Here is a 13,695-nt window from a genome sequence, read left to right on the forward strand (position 1 = left end):
TGCCTGGACCTGGGCTGGCCGATGAACCAGGGCTTCATTGGCCCCACAGAGGTCACCACATTGGTCAACCCCTCAGATCCGGAGATGCCCAGCATCAAGGAGCAGGTCCGCCGACTCATCAGAGGTGCCCAGCAGGTGAGTCAGTTCTCATACAGGTCAACTTGGAATGAAAGTTTTACACTCCTGTTTACGCTGGCATGTACCGAAATTAGATGGGGTTTGTTGAGGCAGAATTGTGTTTCATCAGTGAGTTGGGCAATGTGTAGCTCTGCAGAAGGTCATGAGGTCAAACCCCACAGCTGACAGAGAAATCACATTACCATTGTTCCCAGTTGCTCCGGGGACAGTGGCTGACCAAAGTAACCATGCTCTCTGATCCGCACCACACTCTTGGACAAAAGCATTTTTAAAATAAATAAAAACGTAAATGCTTTATAATTAGGAAATGTGTTTCTGAAGCATTTGATAATTGCAAATACAGCCAGAGTGCTCTTAATCCTGCATTTTTTTTGTACAGCAGTAAACTGCATCAGAACACAATTTGACTATCGGACCCGACCCTTCGTCACATTCCTGTTATAATGTGTTGTCTGAATTAATCTTAATGCTTGACATATATTATAGAAACTATATTATTCAATGTATAAAATGTTTAGAAATGTTTATGACCAAAGATAAAGACAGCCTTTAAATGTCTGGTTTGTGCTGATGTGCTTCCTGCAGGTGATCGCCGTGGTGATGGACATGTTCACAGACGTCGACATATTCGCTGACCTGCTGGCTGCCGCCGCGCGCCGCGTGGTCGTCTACATACTGCTGGATGAGCAGAATGCTCACTACTTCTCCACCATGGTCACCAACTGCAGAGTCAACTTGGAGATGGTTCAGGTGAAGCCGGTTCTTTGAGCAGAAGCAAGAAGTGTGTGATGTCAAATGCTGACCAATTAACCAAAAAGGCGTGTTTCTTCATTTTTATTAATTTAATTATTCTATATTCTGCTACCTTTGAAATAGTGAAAAAGATTAAGAAGTTTTAAATATATTAAGTGTATATTAGAGTGAATCTCAGATATGTGTGGCACAGAAAAATTTGTTTTGCCCCCAACATAAGATCTGCTAACCCTGTGTGTTGGTCTTGCAGTCAATGCGGGTGAGAACTGTGTCAGGAAGCACCTACTTCTGCTGCACAGGAAAGTCCTTCAAGGGCCAAATGATGGATCGCTTCCTGATGGTGGATTGCAAAGCTGTGCTTAGTGGGAACTACAGGTAAGATTTAGCCATCTGCTGATAGCTACATGTTGATTTAGGTGGAGTATAAACGGGTATCAGTGTTTGCAATATAAGTGACTGTCAGGAAGTAACAGTAATAATATGTACTGTTACTACAGTCTAGTACAGGGGAATATGTCCTGTACTCATGTTATAGTCAATATCATCTCATGGAATCTCTAGCTTTCAGCCTCTATTTAACCAAAATATTTCATATTTACTTATCCAACCACTCTGTTCTCACAGCTTCATGTGGACGTTTGAGAAGATTCACCGCTGCATTGCACACCTGTTTCTCGGGGAACTGGTCATCACATTTGATGAGGAATTCCGGATTCTTTATGCTCAATCTGAGCCACTGGTCATTGAGAATTCCCTGGTGCCTGTTCCAGTACCTGAGAAAAGCAACTATGGTGTCAGGCAGTTTATGAACCCCAATCCCATGCAAATGAGAAACTCCAGAGAGTTTCTGCACATAGAGAGCCCCCACTTTTCTGAACTGCTGGGCTGTCCCTTGGAGGACCATATGGAGATGGAACACAATATGCCACTTCTTAGGAGGAAGGACCACTTCCGTGGTTTTCAAGACCCTGAGACACAGCAGGTCTACAGTAATAAATACTCCTCTCAGCAGTTGAGGATGGAGCGATCTTTTATGGGCTATGACCGGTCCGTAATGGCCGCCAGGCAGATGGAGATGAACACTTACAAGAGGCATTGCTATGCAGAAGGGAACCAGGAGAGCTATTCCTCCTCACGGCAAATTATGAAGCGTCGTATCAGATACCAACCTGAGGATGTGGAGTCCCTTAACAGCTACCAGAGGGAGCAGCACTACCGCCAAAGTGGAGGCTCTGGTTTGGGACATGGCATGTACAATAAGCTACAGACCCATGAACATCCCTATGCAGATCAGTATTCTGAGCAGTATGAATACCAGCCTGAGTTAGAGCCGCCTGATGGTTATAATCGTGTGTTGGATTATGTATCCTCTGACTCATCTAGGGAGATCAGGCACAGTTATGAACCAAAACCAACTCTTGTTGAGGGCCACTGTGGCCAATCAAGCACAAAGCGGCCAAGCCTTGGCCAGCCATATCCTTGCCAGAGCTCACCTGTTCAGTCACATCCACCTGATCATAAGCAGCTCTTTGTTAAATCCAATCAGGATCACCAGCCGCGAGACCCCAGTGTTAAACAAGGGCTGCGTAAGTGGAGGATCAGCTCATACCTCAGTGCTTTAGAGGATGCCACAGATGAGGGTATGCCAGAACCCCTTGGTCCCGATGCCTTTGACGAACCAGTACATCAATCGGAGGAAGAATCGTATGGTCTAGACGCTGAACATTCCAAGTTTAGTGCCAGAGACCGTCCACAGATTCCCACAATAAGGCCAAATCTGCTCCCACGCTTCGGTAAGCCAGTGCTTAAAGGATCTGAAAACCAGCCTTACTATGGGGCAGACTCTCAAAGAACAACAGAGACAGCAGAAGTCGCGTCAGATTCAGATTCAGGGTCAGCATCCATCACTGGGGGAGACAAAGCTGAGGAGGTGGAGCTCAGGAAACCTGGAGAGATCATAAGGCATGAATCTTTTCGGAACAGGGCCAATCTTTCTGTCCTGAGAAGCTCCAGACTACGATCTTCTTTGATCTTCAGCTCTTCCCAGTTGGAACAGCACTTTTCCACAGAGATGAAATCTGCTACAGAACTGAAGCATAATGAAAACCCTGTTGAAGAAAAGGAAACTGATCCACTGAAAACATCCACTGTGGTTGCTGAGATTTTGGGGAAGAGGAGATTTATGCCAAGAGAGCCCTATGATTGGAGCATTCACAAGCAGAGGACTGTGCAGAATGCTTCTTCAACCTCAATAAATAAAACGGATGAGTGTACTAATATTTCTGTGGAGAAAATGAACCTTTATAAAGCCTCATCTGAAACTTCACTTAAATTTATAGAGATGCCAGACTGTACTAATATTTCAGAAAACAAGGACATATCCATGGATCCAGGACAAGACAATCAGGCCAATGTTGGACCTCAAGAAAAAACAGAGATAACAGCAGGGGAGACATCCAGACCCTTACATGGATTAACCTCATTCATAAATATGAATGATCCAGAGGCTAGGTTAAAATATTTTAAAGAATTAGCTGCTAAGCGAAAGTCTTCGAAAACTGAAAATAAGTGTGAAGCGAAAAACCCAGAACCTCCTGTCAAAAATACAGATCTGTCCCAGACACTATTTAAGAATTCCTCAACAACACATGTAGGGTCTGGCACCACAAGTGTTTCAAAGGAACACAAAATACCAATGGATTCTGCAAATGGACATACAACGGAACAACACAAGACTGTGCTGGAGGAACCAGCTAAGACGACAGAAGGCTCCCACAAAGTTGCAGAAAGCACAATCTCATTCATAAATATGAATGATCCAGAGACTAGGTTCAAATATTTTAAAGAATTGGCTGCTAAGCGAAAGGTTTCAAAAACTGAAAATAAGTCTGAAACAAAAAATCCAGAACCTCCTGTCAGAAATACAGATCTGTCCCAGATAGCAACTAAGAATTCCTCAACAACACATGTAGGGTCTGGCACCACAAGTGTCTCAAAGGAACACAGAATACCAATGGATTCTGCAAATGAACATACAACGGAACAACACAAGACTGTGCTGGAGGAACCAGCTAAGACCACCGAAGGCTCCCACAAAGTTTCAGAAAGCACAACCTCATTCATAAATATGAATGATCCTGAGACTAGGTTCAAATATTTTAAAGAATTGGCTGCTAAGCGAAAGGTTTCAAAAACTGAAAATAGGTTTGAGCCAAAAAACCCAGAACCTCCTGTTAGAAATATAGATCAGTCCCAGACACTAACTTATAATTCCTTAACAACACATGTAGAGTCTGGCACTACCAGTCATTCTGAGGAACACATAAAATTAATGGATTCTGTAAATGAACATTCAAAGGAGAAACGTAAAATTGTGCAAGAAGAACCAGCTAAGATGACAGAAGGGTTTATGAACATGAATGATCCAGAGACTAGGTTCCTGTATTTTAAAGAATTAGCTGCTAAGCGAAAGGCCTCCAAAATCGCATCTGAGTCAGTCGCTAAACCTTCTTTAAATACTACAGACCCTTCTGAAGCTTCAGCAGATAGTTTAGGCATTAAGCCTGAGATCTCAGTAACTGGGTCAAAACCTAATATTTCAATTTCTGAAGTCTCTCAGAGTCAAGCTGTGGTTCCACTGGTCCCAGAACCTTTGACACTTGATCATCTGGAGCAAGACATAAAGAATGCAAGTCAGCAAGAGCTTAACCGCATAGCTGAGATGGTCAAGAAGGAGCCAGCAGTCAAACAGCAACCTAGCGTTTTAGGTGAACAGGACACTTTGAGAGCATTCATGTCAACATCTACTACTGCTTCTGCTTTGTCTTGCAATGAGGAGCTTTTGCGAGATGCTACTGATACACAGAAGACTCAGCTAATGAAGTCACGCCATCACAATGCCAGCAACATTTTCTTTTGTGAGCCAAGTAAGGCATTAGACAAGAGTCAAGGGTCTGGCTCATCTCCCGACACCGTCCCCCTCACTGGAGATAGTAAGCAGGATTTTGAGGTCCATGACCACCTTGACAGTCAAGTTCAGAAAGTGAAGGGAAGAGAAGGTGATGCTAAACCTGTAACTGAAAATGTAACAACTGTAATCACTGGCACTGAAAAATCAGAGCAGTTAGCCAGTGAAGCAGAGCACGTCTCCATGCCTGAGAGCAGTGTTGATGTACCTGGGACAGCTCAGAGCAAAGGGGAGGATGTCAACCAAAGTGCACATGTTTTAACATCCTCAAGAAACAGTCAGTCCCGTTACCAGGCTGCCACCACAAGCATTCTGTATAGCAGTAACCTCCGGGATGACACCAAGGTCATACTAGAACGGATCTCTGCAAACAGCCAAAGCAGGATGGAGCTGGCTAAGCAAGCTGCCCCCATTACGGATGATGCCAAAGAAGGTGAGAACGCGCACGGTGCAGACAAGGCCCCGGAAAGTGTGGCAGCTGGGCAGAGCACAAGTCACGTCCAGCACAACAGGGCTAACCCTCAGGACAGAGAGGTCCTTTTGAAGAGGATGGAGAGCATGCGCAAAGAGAAGAAGGTCTACAGTCGCTTTGAGGTACTCTGCAGTAATAAAAAGTTAGGTGCTCTGTGAAGGAGAACACAGGGGCCCCTGAAGAGTTCTAGGTTCAAAACAGAACTGCAGTATAATGCAGGATATAGTAAAAATCTCTGGCTCTCATATCTGCTGATTCTCAGGGTTTATTTCTCCTATCTGAAAACATCTAGCATGGAGTTATTTGTGTATAAGTCTATGCATGTATTTGCGGAGTATGACTGTCTTCTGTTGACTCTTATTCTGTATTTTAAACAGATGGGATCGTGACCTTGGATGACAAAGCAGAGGGTGGGGAAAGACAACTGGTGCTTCACAAAAGATCTAACAGTCTTCTGCTGTGGATCTTGCGACCAGAAGTACGACTTTGAAACATGTATTGCACACACATTTTTGTGCATCTTGCTGGATTGCATTAGGTTTTGGAATGTGACTGCTTCTGCCGCAACTATATGTCAAGAACTATCTGACTGCATCCATAATATATGTATTATGTGTAGGTTTCATTGTGGACATGACTGTTGGCATATGGTGTGTGGCCCCATCTGTGGGGAGCAAGCAGATAATGGATGTACATACATACAGGCAGGTACACCTGCATGAGCAACCTCAGATAGTCACTCAGAATCCTCAGTTTGGACTCCATACCAGGCAAACGCCGGGCCATAGCCTTAGTTAGGGACCACAGCTGTTCCCCACACCTTTCAAGCAGGGTAATTCTGTGCGTAGCACCTAAGGGTTTTTGTTTATTTAAACCAATGTCTGTGTGATTTTTATGGGCCACAAAGTGCAATGCAGTTCATATCACCAATAGTCATTGTTTACATTAAACCTCCCATGTGCCTTAAGCCCTTCAAGGCAGAGATTCAGCACATATGCAGGTAAACGCAGAACATCTTCATCAGCAGGGGGACATGGAGGCGCAGTGCTCAGCACTGTTCCCTCACACCTCTCGGACCAGGGTTCGAGTCTCCACCTTGGCTCCATGTGTGTGGCGTTTGCATGTTCTTCCCATGACGTTATGGGGTTTCTTCTGGGTACTCTGGTTTCCCCCCTCAGTCCAAAAACAAATGCAGAGATTAATTGGAGTTACCAGATTGCCCATAGGTGTGCATGTGTGAGTGACTGGTGTATGTTAGTGTGCCCTGCGATGGGTTTGCGCCCCATCCCGGATTCTTGCACCCATAGCCTCCAGGATAGGCTCCAGACCCCCCGCAACTCTGAACAGGACAAGCGGTTACAGAAAACGGGTGGATGGATGATCAACAGCACACAGACTCCGCTAATACATTGAAATGAAAGACACTCGTATTGCTGTGGTTTGAGGCAATGGTGCCATGTTAGCAGAAGTAATATTATTGTTGTTATGTTTCTGAATGAGTGCAATATGATTTACGCATGGCAGTGTCAAAGTCCAATGCTATTTGGACAGATAACCTGCCCTTCAACACTGTGGGTTACATAATTATATTAATAATGTCAAGAACGAATCTCAAATCTGCAGGGCGGCTCCAGAGCGGGACTGATGTTTAAGCTGATACTAATAACCTGCTAGTGACACGGAGACCTGACTGGCGTTTTAAGCACCATGGAGTAATGGAGCACGGCGTCTGACAAAACAATTAATTCGCCCCTGAGGTTCCAGTCGCCGTATGACCTTTGCCGCAGTGCCTTCTGTAAAATGCACTTTTTAAATTAATGTTCTCTCAGAGGGAAAAAACGGTTTGTCATTCTGTTCAAGGAAACACTATCAAAAAGCAATGAACCTATTTAGATTGACTTTTAAAATGTTTTTAATGTTCTGTATGGGGTTTTCTTTGTAATAGATTGTGGAAATGTTATTTTCGCAGTGCCAAAGCAGGGGGCTCATTATTTGTCACGATTATTAAGGGCCAAATATTCTAATAAAGGGTTAGCTTTGAGTATTGCTTGTCCGTTATGAACTTTTTTGGTAGGAAAATGATTCTTTAGTTTCACACACCAGCTGCTTGCAGATGTTTGATTATAATAAGGCCTTAGGTCTTTACTGCAGGTTTGCATGGAGACAGAACTGCCTTGAATGCTGCCTTCTCATCCCACTGTCCTTCTGTATTAAGAATGTTAGCTGTAGACTCCGGTCCCTTGTAAATGCTGCCTCTGATCATCTATGCAATTTCTTTTCATATTTTTTTTAGTTATTAAAACTGCGATACCAGTGTCCCCCTACCCCCCATCTCCTTACCCCTACCCCCCATCTCCTTACCCCTACCCCCCATCTCCTTACCCCTACCCCCATCTCCTTACCCATACCCCCCATCTCCTTACCCCTACCCCCCATCTCCTTACCCATACCCCCCATCTCTTTACCCCTACCCCCCATCTCCTTACCCCTACCCCCCATCTCCTTACCCATACCCCCCATCTCCTTACCCCTACCCCCCATCTCTTTACCCATCGTGCCAGTTAGCCCCTGCCTACAGCACATGTCTAAAACTTGTTTCTTTGATATTTCACCCCCAGTTCCTCACCCAGTTAACCAGATCGCCTGCCTCTGACATTGTTCCGTTGGATTTAAATAACTGCTGTTCTCACAAACTCTGGTTTAGATTCTGTTCATATCCACAGACTTGTCTTTCATTCCCAGTGTGATGCTCCTACAGTTTGGAACTTACTTCTTCAGAGTGGCTGGGACACTTGGTCTATTTAATCCCTGAAGTCTCTGCCAAAGTCACGCCTTTTCACTCAGTGCCTCCTCTCTCTTGAGCTGCTAATTTCACATGCTCATGCCCCCCCATTTGTGTAACTTTTGTTTTACCTTGTTATTCTTTACCCTCTATACACTCCTGCTTGTATTTTTGCTCATTTATATACTTGTATGCTGTTATGTGACTGTCTATTTTTCTTTTGTTCTGATTATGTAAAGCATCCTTGAATATTAGAAAAGCATTATATAAATAAAAGAATATCTATTATGATTACAGACTTAATATCCTGTGACTTTGGATAACCGGGTTAGTTCAGGGTGCAGTTTAAAAATAGTTTATTGCTTTCTTCATTGCTTCACCTTTTTTTAATTAAAGATATACACGAAATGACTGAAGTACATAAGACAATTTAGCAACTAAATTTTATAACACAATGGAAAAATGTACATTTCACTGTGTGAATAGGGAATGTGTGCTTGTGTGTATGTCATAAATTGCAAGAGTGGGATTCAAGAAATTGTCCAATATGGTAAATAGATTGATTGTTTTCTTGTAATTTGTATTATGTCAGTAGTGTCAAGCGTTGTATTATGGAGAGATGTTCTGGGATCAAACATTTAAAAAAACATCATAGTTTGGTGTTTACACTATGCCAGCACGGCTGGACTGGAGGACGTGGAAGCAGTTTTTAGTGTGTTAAGTGTTTTTGCTGTTTTTCGATCATGGTTCTTATGTTGGTTATTAGTTCCTTAGTTATTCTAAAAGTACTGCCGATCTTGATCCAGCAGTCAGTGATGGTGCTAGTCTCAAGAATCTGTAATTGTTAGTAGAGTGTGAAATCTAGAAAGTATACTCAGATAACCAGCCTGTACAATTGTGATGAACAAAAACCATCTCTGGATGCGTAACTCGTCCAACCTTGAAGGCAGATGATCTACAACAGCAGAAGACTGTCAGGTTCCACTCCTTTCAGCCAAACACAGAAAGCTGAGTAGGCACAGGCTCACCAGCACTGGACAGGTGGAGACCAGAAAAATGTAGCCTGATCTGATGAATCTCGATTTCTGCTGAGGAACATGGATGGTAGAGTCACAGCATGGATCCATGGATTCAACCTGCCTTGTGTCAGTAACCCAGGCTGGTGGTGATGTAACAGTGTGGAGGATGTTACCGTGGCACACTTTGGGCCTGTTGATATCAGTCGATCAAAGCTGGACTGTCCCAGCCATTGTGAGTATTGCTGTTAACCATGTGCATCCCTCCATGGCCACGATGGTTCTATCCTCTCAGGAATACTTCCAGCATGATAATGCACCGCGTCAAAACAAAGGTCATCTCAAACTGGTTTTATGAATAAGGTTTTATGGTTTTATGACAATGATTTTAGTGTTCTACGGTGGCCTTGCCAGTCACCACATCTGAATCCAATAGAACACGAGATTAGCAGCATGGATGTGCAGCTGACTGTGTGATGCAATCATGTCGGCATAGACCAAAATCCCAAAGGAATGTTACCAGCATCTTTTGGAATCCATGCCCTGATGACCTCACCCAGTATTAGTATAGTGTTCCTTATAAAGTACGCAGTGAATGTACAATCCCCCTTTTCTCCCTTCTAAGCATACAGGTGGTGTCTTGTTAACAAGTTTGGATTGTGCAATATGGGTGTGTCTTTGGATGGCATTATACCAAAATTACATTCCTTTTCCGCTAACCTGTCAGAGCTGTTGCAGTTACAGGATTTTTTAATTGATTCTGGTGCTTTTCCTATTACTGAGACTGCCAGTAGATATTTTTCTGCATCTTTGCTCTTTCAACCTATTTATTTTCGTAACGGTTTCCATGCATCTGTTTGGATAAAAACTGGCTTTTCCTGTAATGATGGTACACTGGCGTCCCTTAAGTCCCCATAAGTTTTCTGATTTCATTCCTTTCATATGCAGTTTCCTGGTTCTCCAGTGAATTTCTGATTAAGCTATAATTTGTTAAACCAGTATGTGGTTAGTTGTGTTTTATCACTGCAAATAGCAAATTTTGAGAAGTATTCATTAATTTTGGGAAGTTATTAAAATGCTTCTAAATATTGAAAGGGGTAAATTCATAGTGAGGTTATCTACAGTAGTAGGTTATCTTAAACACTTTTTAATACTTTAAATTTGAAATTAATCAGCTCTGGCAGAATAGAGGAAATGTGTTGAGCTATAGACAGCAGGTCAGGGATTGAATGTGCTAGTTTTGAGATGTTGCTTCAAAGGACTCTGACGATGGGATGTGGAGGGGTAGCTGATTACGTCACCGAGGAAATGTGCACGGGTTGTAACTAGAGTTAGATTTATTTCTATGTGATGGAGGGATCTGCAGGTGGCTTTGGTGTGCTTACTGAACAGGGTGAGACAGAATGTAGGTCATGTTGAGCAACTTAATGGAAGTGGATGGTGTTCCATTAATAGGTCTGAAAACCAGCACTTTCTACATGTTGAATAACATGGTTTTCCCCCCAAAGCACTAAATTTGCAGTTTTTCAAAACATGTGGGTTAATCCTTTGTTTCTGTGAAGGAAGTCTGCTGTCTCATAGGTGGCATACTTTCTAGCTATTGGATTTATTAGGCTTGTCATATGCTCTTTAAGTATGTCACTTTAACAGGTTTCCTGTGTGAGATGAGCCCTGCAAGAGGAGCTCGACCCAAACAAAGAAATGATGAGAATGTGGTATTTAAAAAGTGACAAGCATTCAGCTGGTCTGAGTGAGCACTGTACAATATAAATCCCTTGGATTTGAACACTTGACACTAGAGTAATTAGATCACAGGTTCTAGTGGTGGCAGGACCAACTATCAAGCTGGGGGGGTGGGGGGTTGCCTGTGGGTTATGAAGGCATTTCCACAAGACTAAGTGCCATAATTTCCAAATAAAAAAAACAACGGCCAGCTGGTCGTATTTCTCATACTATGGTAAGTTTCTTTGTGAAACCTATAAAGAAATCATAACAGGGATCTGCAAACATCTCACTTAGGCTGAGGTTGGTGTTTATGATCAGAAAGGCACTGATCAGATATGGGCTACATGATAGAGCAGAAATACAGAAAGTAACACTCAATATGAACATGAGTGTTTGTCTCAGGGGGTCACATGGGGGTGCAGTGGTTAATATTGTTGTCACACAGTTCTGGGTCCTGGGGTCAAGTCTCCACCAGGGTTTCTTGTGTGTTGCATGTTCTCTCTGTGTCTTCATGGGGTTTCCTCCAAGTACTCTGGTTTCCCCCCATAGTCCAAAAACATGCTAGACAGGTTGGACTTGCCAAATTGTCCATAGGTGTGCATGTGTGAGTTAATGGTGTGTGACTGTACCCTGTGATGGGTCTCTGTCCTGGGTTGCTCCCTGCCTTACACTAGTACAGGGCTATTCAACTCAGGCCCTCGATTACAAATCCAGGCCTTGTTTTCAGTTCTCCCAGGTAGTTAGTTTAATAATTACTGATTCTGATTGGTCAGAGGCTTCTCACCCGGCTCACAGGTAAAGGAAGGCTGGAAAATCAGCAGGGCTTGGCCCTTGAGGACAGTGAGTTGAACAGCCCTGCGCTAGTAGGTTCCAGAATAGACTACAGACCCCCCCGCAACCCTGTTTAGGACAGGGGACAGGGGCATGTTTATCACTGTGTTGCTTTTAAGAGCGCTCTATAAATGTTTGGGAACTGGGTTACTAGAGTTTTGAAAGTAAAATGTTGTCCCATTCTTGCCTGATAAAGGATTTCAACTGCTCAACGTGTTGCTGGCATCAAATTAAAATTGAGCACATATTTGTCATAAAACAAAATTTCACAATTTCATATTTGATATGTTGTGTTTTTTCTATTTTAAATTAAGTATGAGTCTATATGATTTGCAAATCATTGCATTGTTTTTGTTCATGTTTTACACAGCGTCCCAACTTTTTTGGAAACGGGGTTATATTATAATCATAAGTCAAAAGTACCAAACATTGGCTGGGGTGTTTCACATTGTATCTGTAAAAAACCAAACAATGCTTTCAGCAATAAGAACCTCACAGCTATTATAAAGTCAAGTCTATTCGAAATGTATGCAGTTGTTGAATTTGTGCAATGTGCCATACTCTCTCTACTGCTTATGGCTCCACCTCTCTAAAGATCAGCAGACCGTAGTCTAACATCGCCACCTGCTGTTGAGAAATTATACTCAATACACAGTGAAGCGTACGGAGCGCCTTAAGGCAGAAATACACTTGCTGTGAGCTACGTATGCGTATCCGTACACAGTTGCGTTGTTAACGTTCGTGATGATAGGCTACTTGCGTCCGTACTGTGTGTTGTAATCTGTAGTGTGTACTACTTACCACCAGGGGTCAGTGTCGAGGCCGCAAACCAAATAAATGAATGAATACCTGTATCTTTAAAATCGTCATCTGTTATTACGAACAAACATGTCTTCAGTCGAAGAAATATTAATCTTCATTATACTGAGACGGCACCAGAGAAGAAAACGCAAATCGCAGAGATGGTACATTCGATCAATTAATAGATCTCGTCAGCAAAATGGGGAATTCTTTTCTCTGGTTTTGCTGAGAGACATTGACGAGGAAAAACACCGGGAATATTTCCGAATGTCCCCTAAAGTGTTTGACGAATTGCTCCGTCGAATTCGTCCTCATATTGAACACAATCAGATCCTCAGTAACCCAATAGGCAGCGCTCAGCGACTGGCTGTCACCCTTCGGTTTCTCGCAGCTGGGATGAGCTATACAGCCCTTGCAGCCAGTTACAAGCTTGGCTCAGCCACAGTTGGACGCATTGTCAGTGAAGTGTCCCAAGCAATATGGGTATCGTTAAAAACAAGCTTGTTGCATACCCTGATCAAACAAAATGGCAAAGCATTAAGGGGGATTTTTTGTCTTTATGGAATTATCCCAATTGTTTAGGATCAATCGATGGGAAACACGTCAGGGTACGAGCACCACGAAACAGCGGCAGCCAGTTTTACAAATACAAGGGGTATTTTAGTTTTATTTTGATCGCAATGTGTGACGGCGGATGATTGCTGGGCAAAACACCGGGTCAGCAGGATCACCGCTTCGTTTCGCGGCTAACTTTTTCCGCGCTCGAACATACCGGTCTCGCACTTGTCGCCACTTGTTTTTACAAATTTCCGAATTAACATTGAAGATGTTTGAAATCTCTTGCCAAGTATTATTACATGCTATTTTGTTACTATGAAGAGGTTCTTTCACGTCATATAAATGATGATAATTGCGGACTTGCTCAATCAACAGGTGCAGATCTCGCAACACTGCCCCCTATAATTTACGCAGGTATTGCATCTCCGTATACGTTCCGTTAATTTTTGAGTACGTGCACAAAAACCGACGCAAAGAACGCAGGATACGGACCGCGGCTGTACGTACGTAGTTAAAAGCAAGTATATTTCTGCCTTTAGGTGTTATGGTAGAGAAAAATATTATCTCGTAATAATTTGTCCACTCGAGTTAATAATTCGTGCTCTCAATCTAGGTATTTGTGCGCTCGAATTAGTAATAGGCTACATGCTCT

General features: G+C 43.0%; 1 protein-coding gene across 2 annotated transcripts in view; it reads left to right on the forward strand.

The window, feature by feature from the left end:
- LOC111851150 (protein FAM83H-like) overlaps positions 1-8,403 on the forward strand; it is a 24,460-nt gene extending 16,057 nt beyond the window's left edge. For both annotated transcript variants that reach the window (XM_023825784.2, XM_023825783.2), the window contains 5 exons: positions 1-135; positions 724-888; positions 1,142-1,266; positions 1,516-5,452; positions 5,708-8,403. The exon at positions 1-135 is cut by the window's left edge and continues 355 nt beyond it. In XM_023825784.2, coding sequence (XP_023681552.2) covers positions 1-135; positions 724-888; positions 1,142-1,266; positions 1,516-5,452; positions 5,708-5,719 — 4,374 coding nt within the window. In that variant the 3' untranslated portion in view covers positions 5,720-8,403. The remainder of the gene's footprint in view (positions 136-723; positions 889-1,141; positions 1,267-1,515; positions 5,453-5,707) is intronic.
- The last annotated feature ends 5,292 nt before the right edge of the window (positions 8,404-13,695 follow it).

The sequence above is a fragment of the Paramormyrops kingsleyae genome, chromosome 9, assembly GCF_048594095.1.
Source record: "Paramormyrops kingsleyae isolate MSU_618 chromosome 9, PKINGS_0.4, whole genome shotgun sequence".
Taxonomy (NCBI): domain Eukaryota; kingdom Metazoa; phylum Chordata; class Actinopteri; order Osteoglossiformes; family Mormyridae; genus Paramormyrops; species Paramormyrops kingsleyae.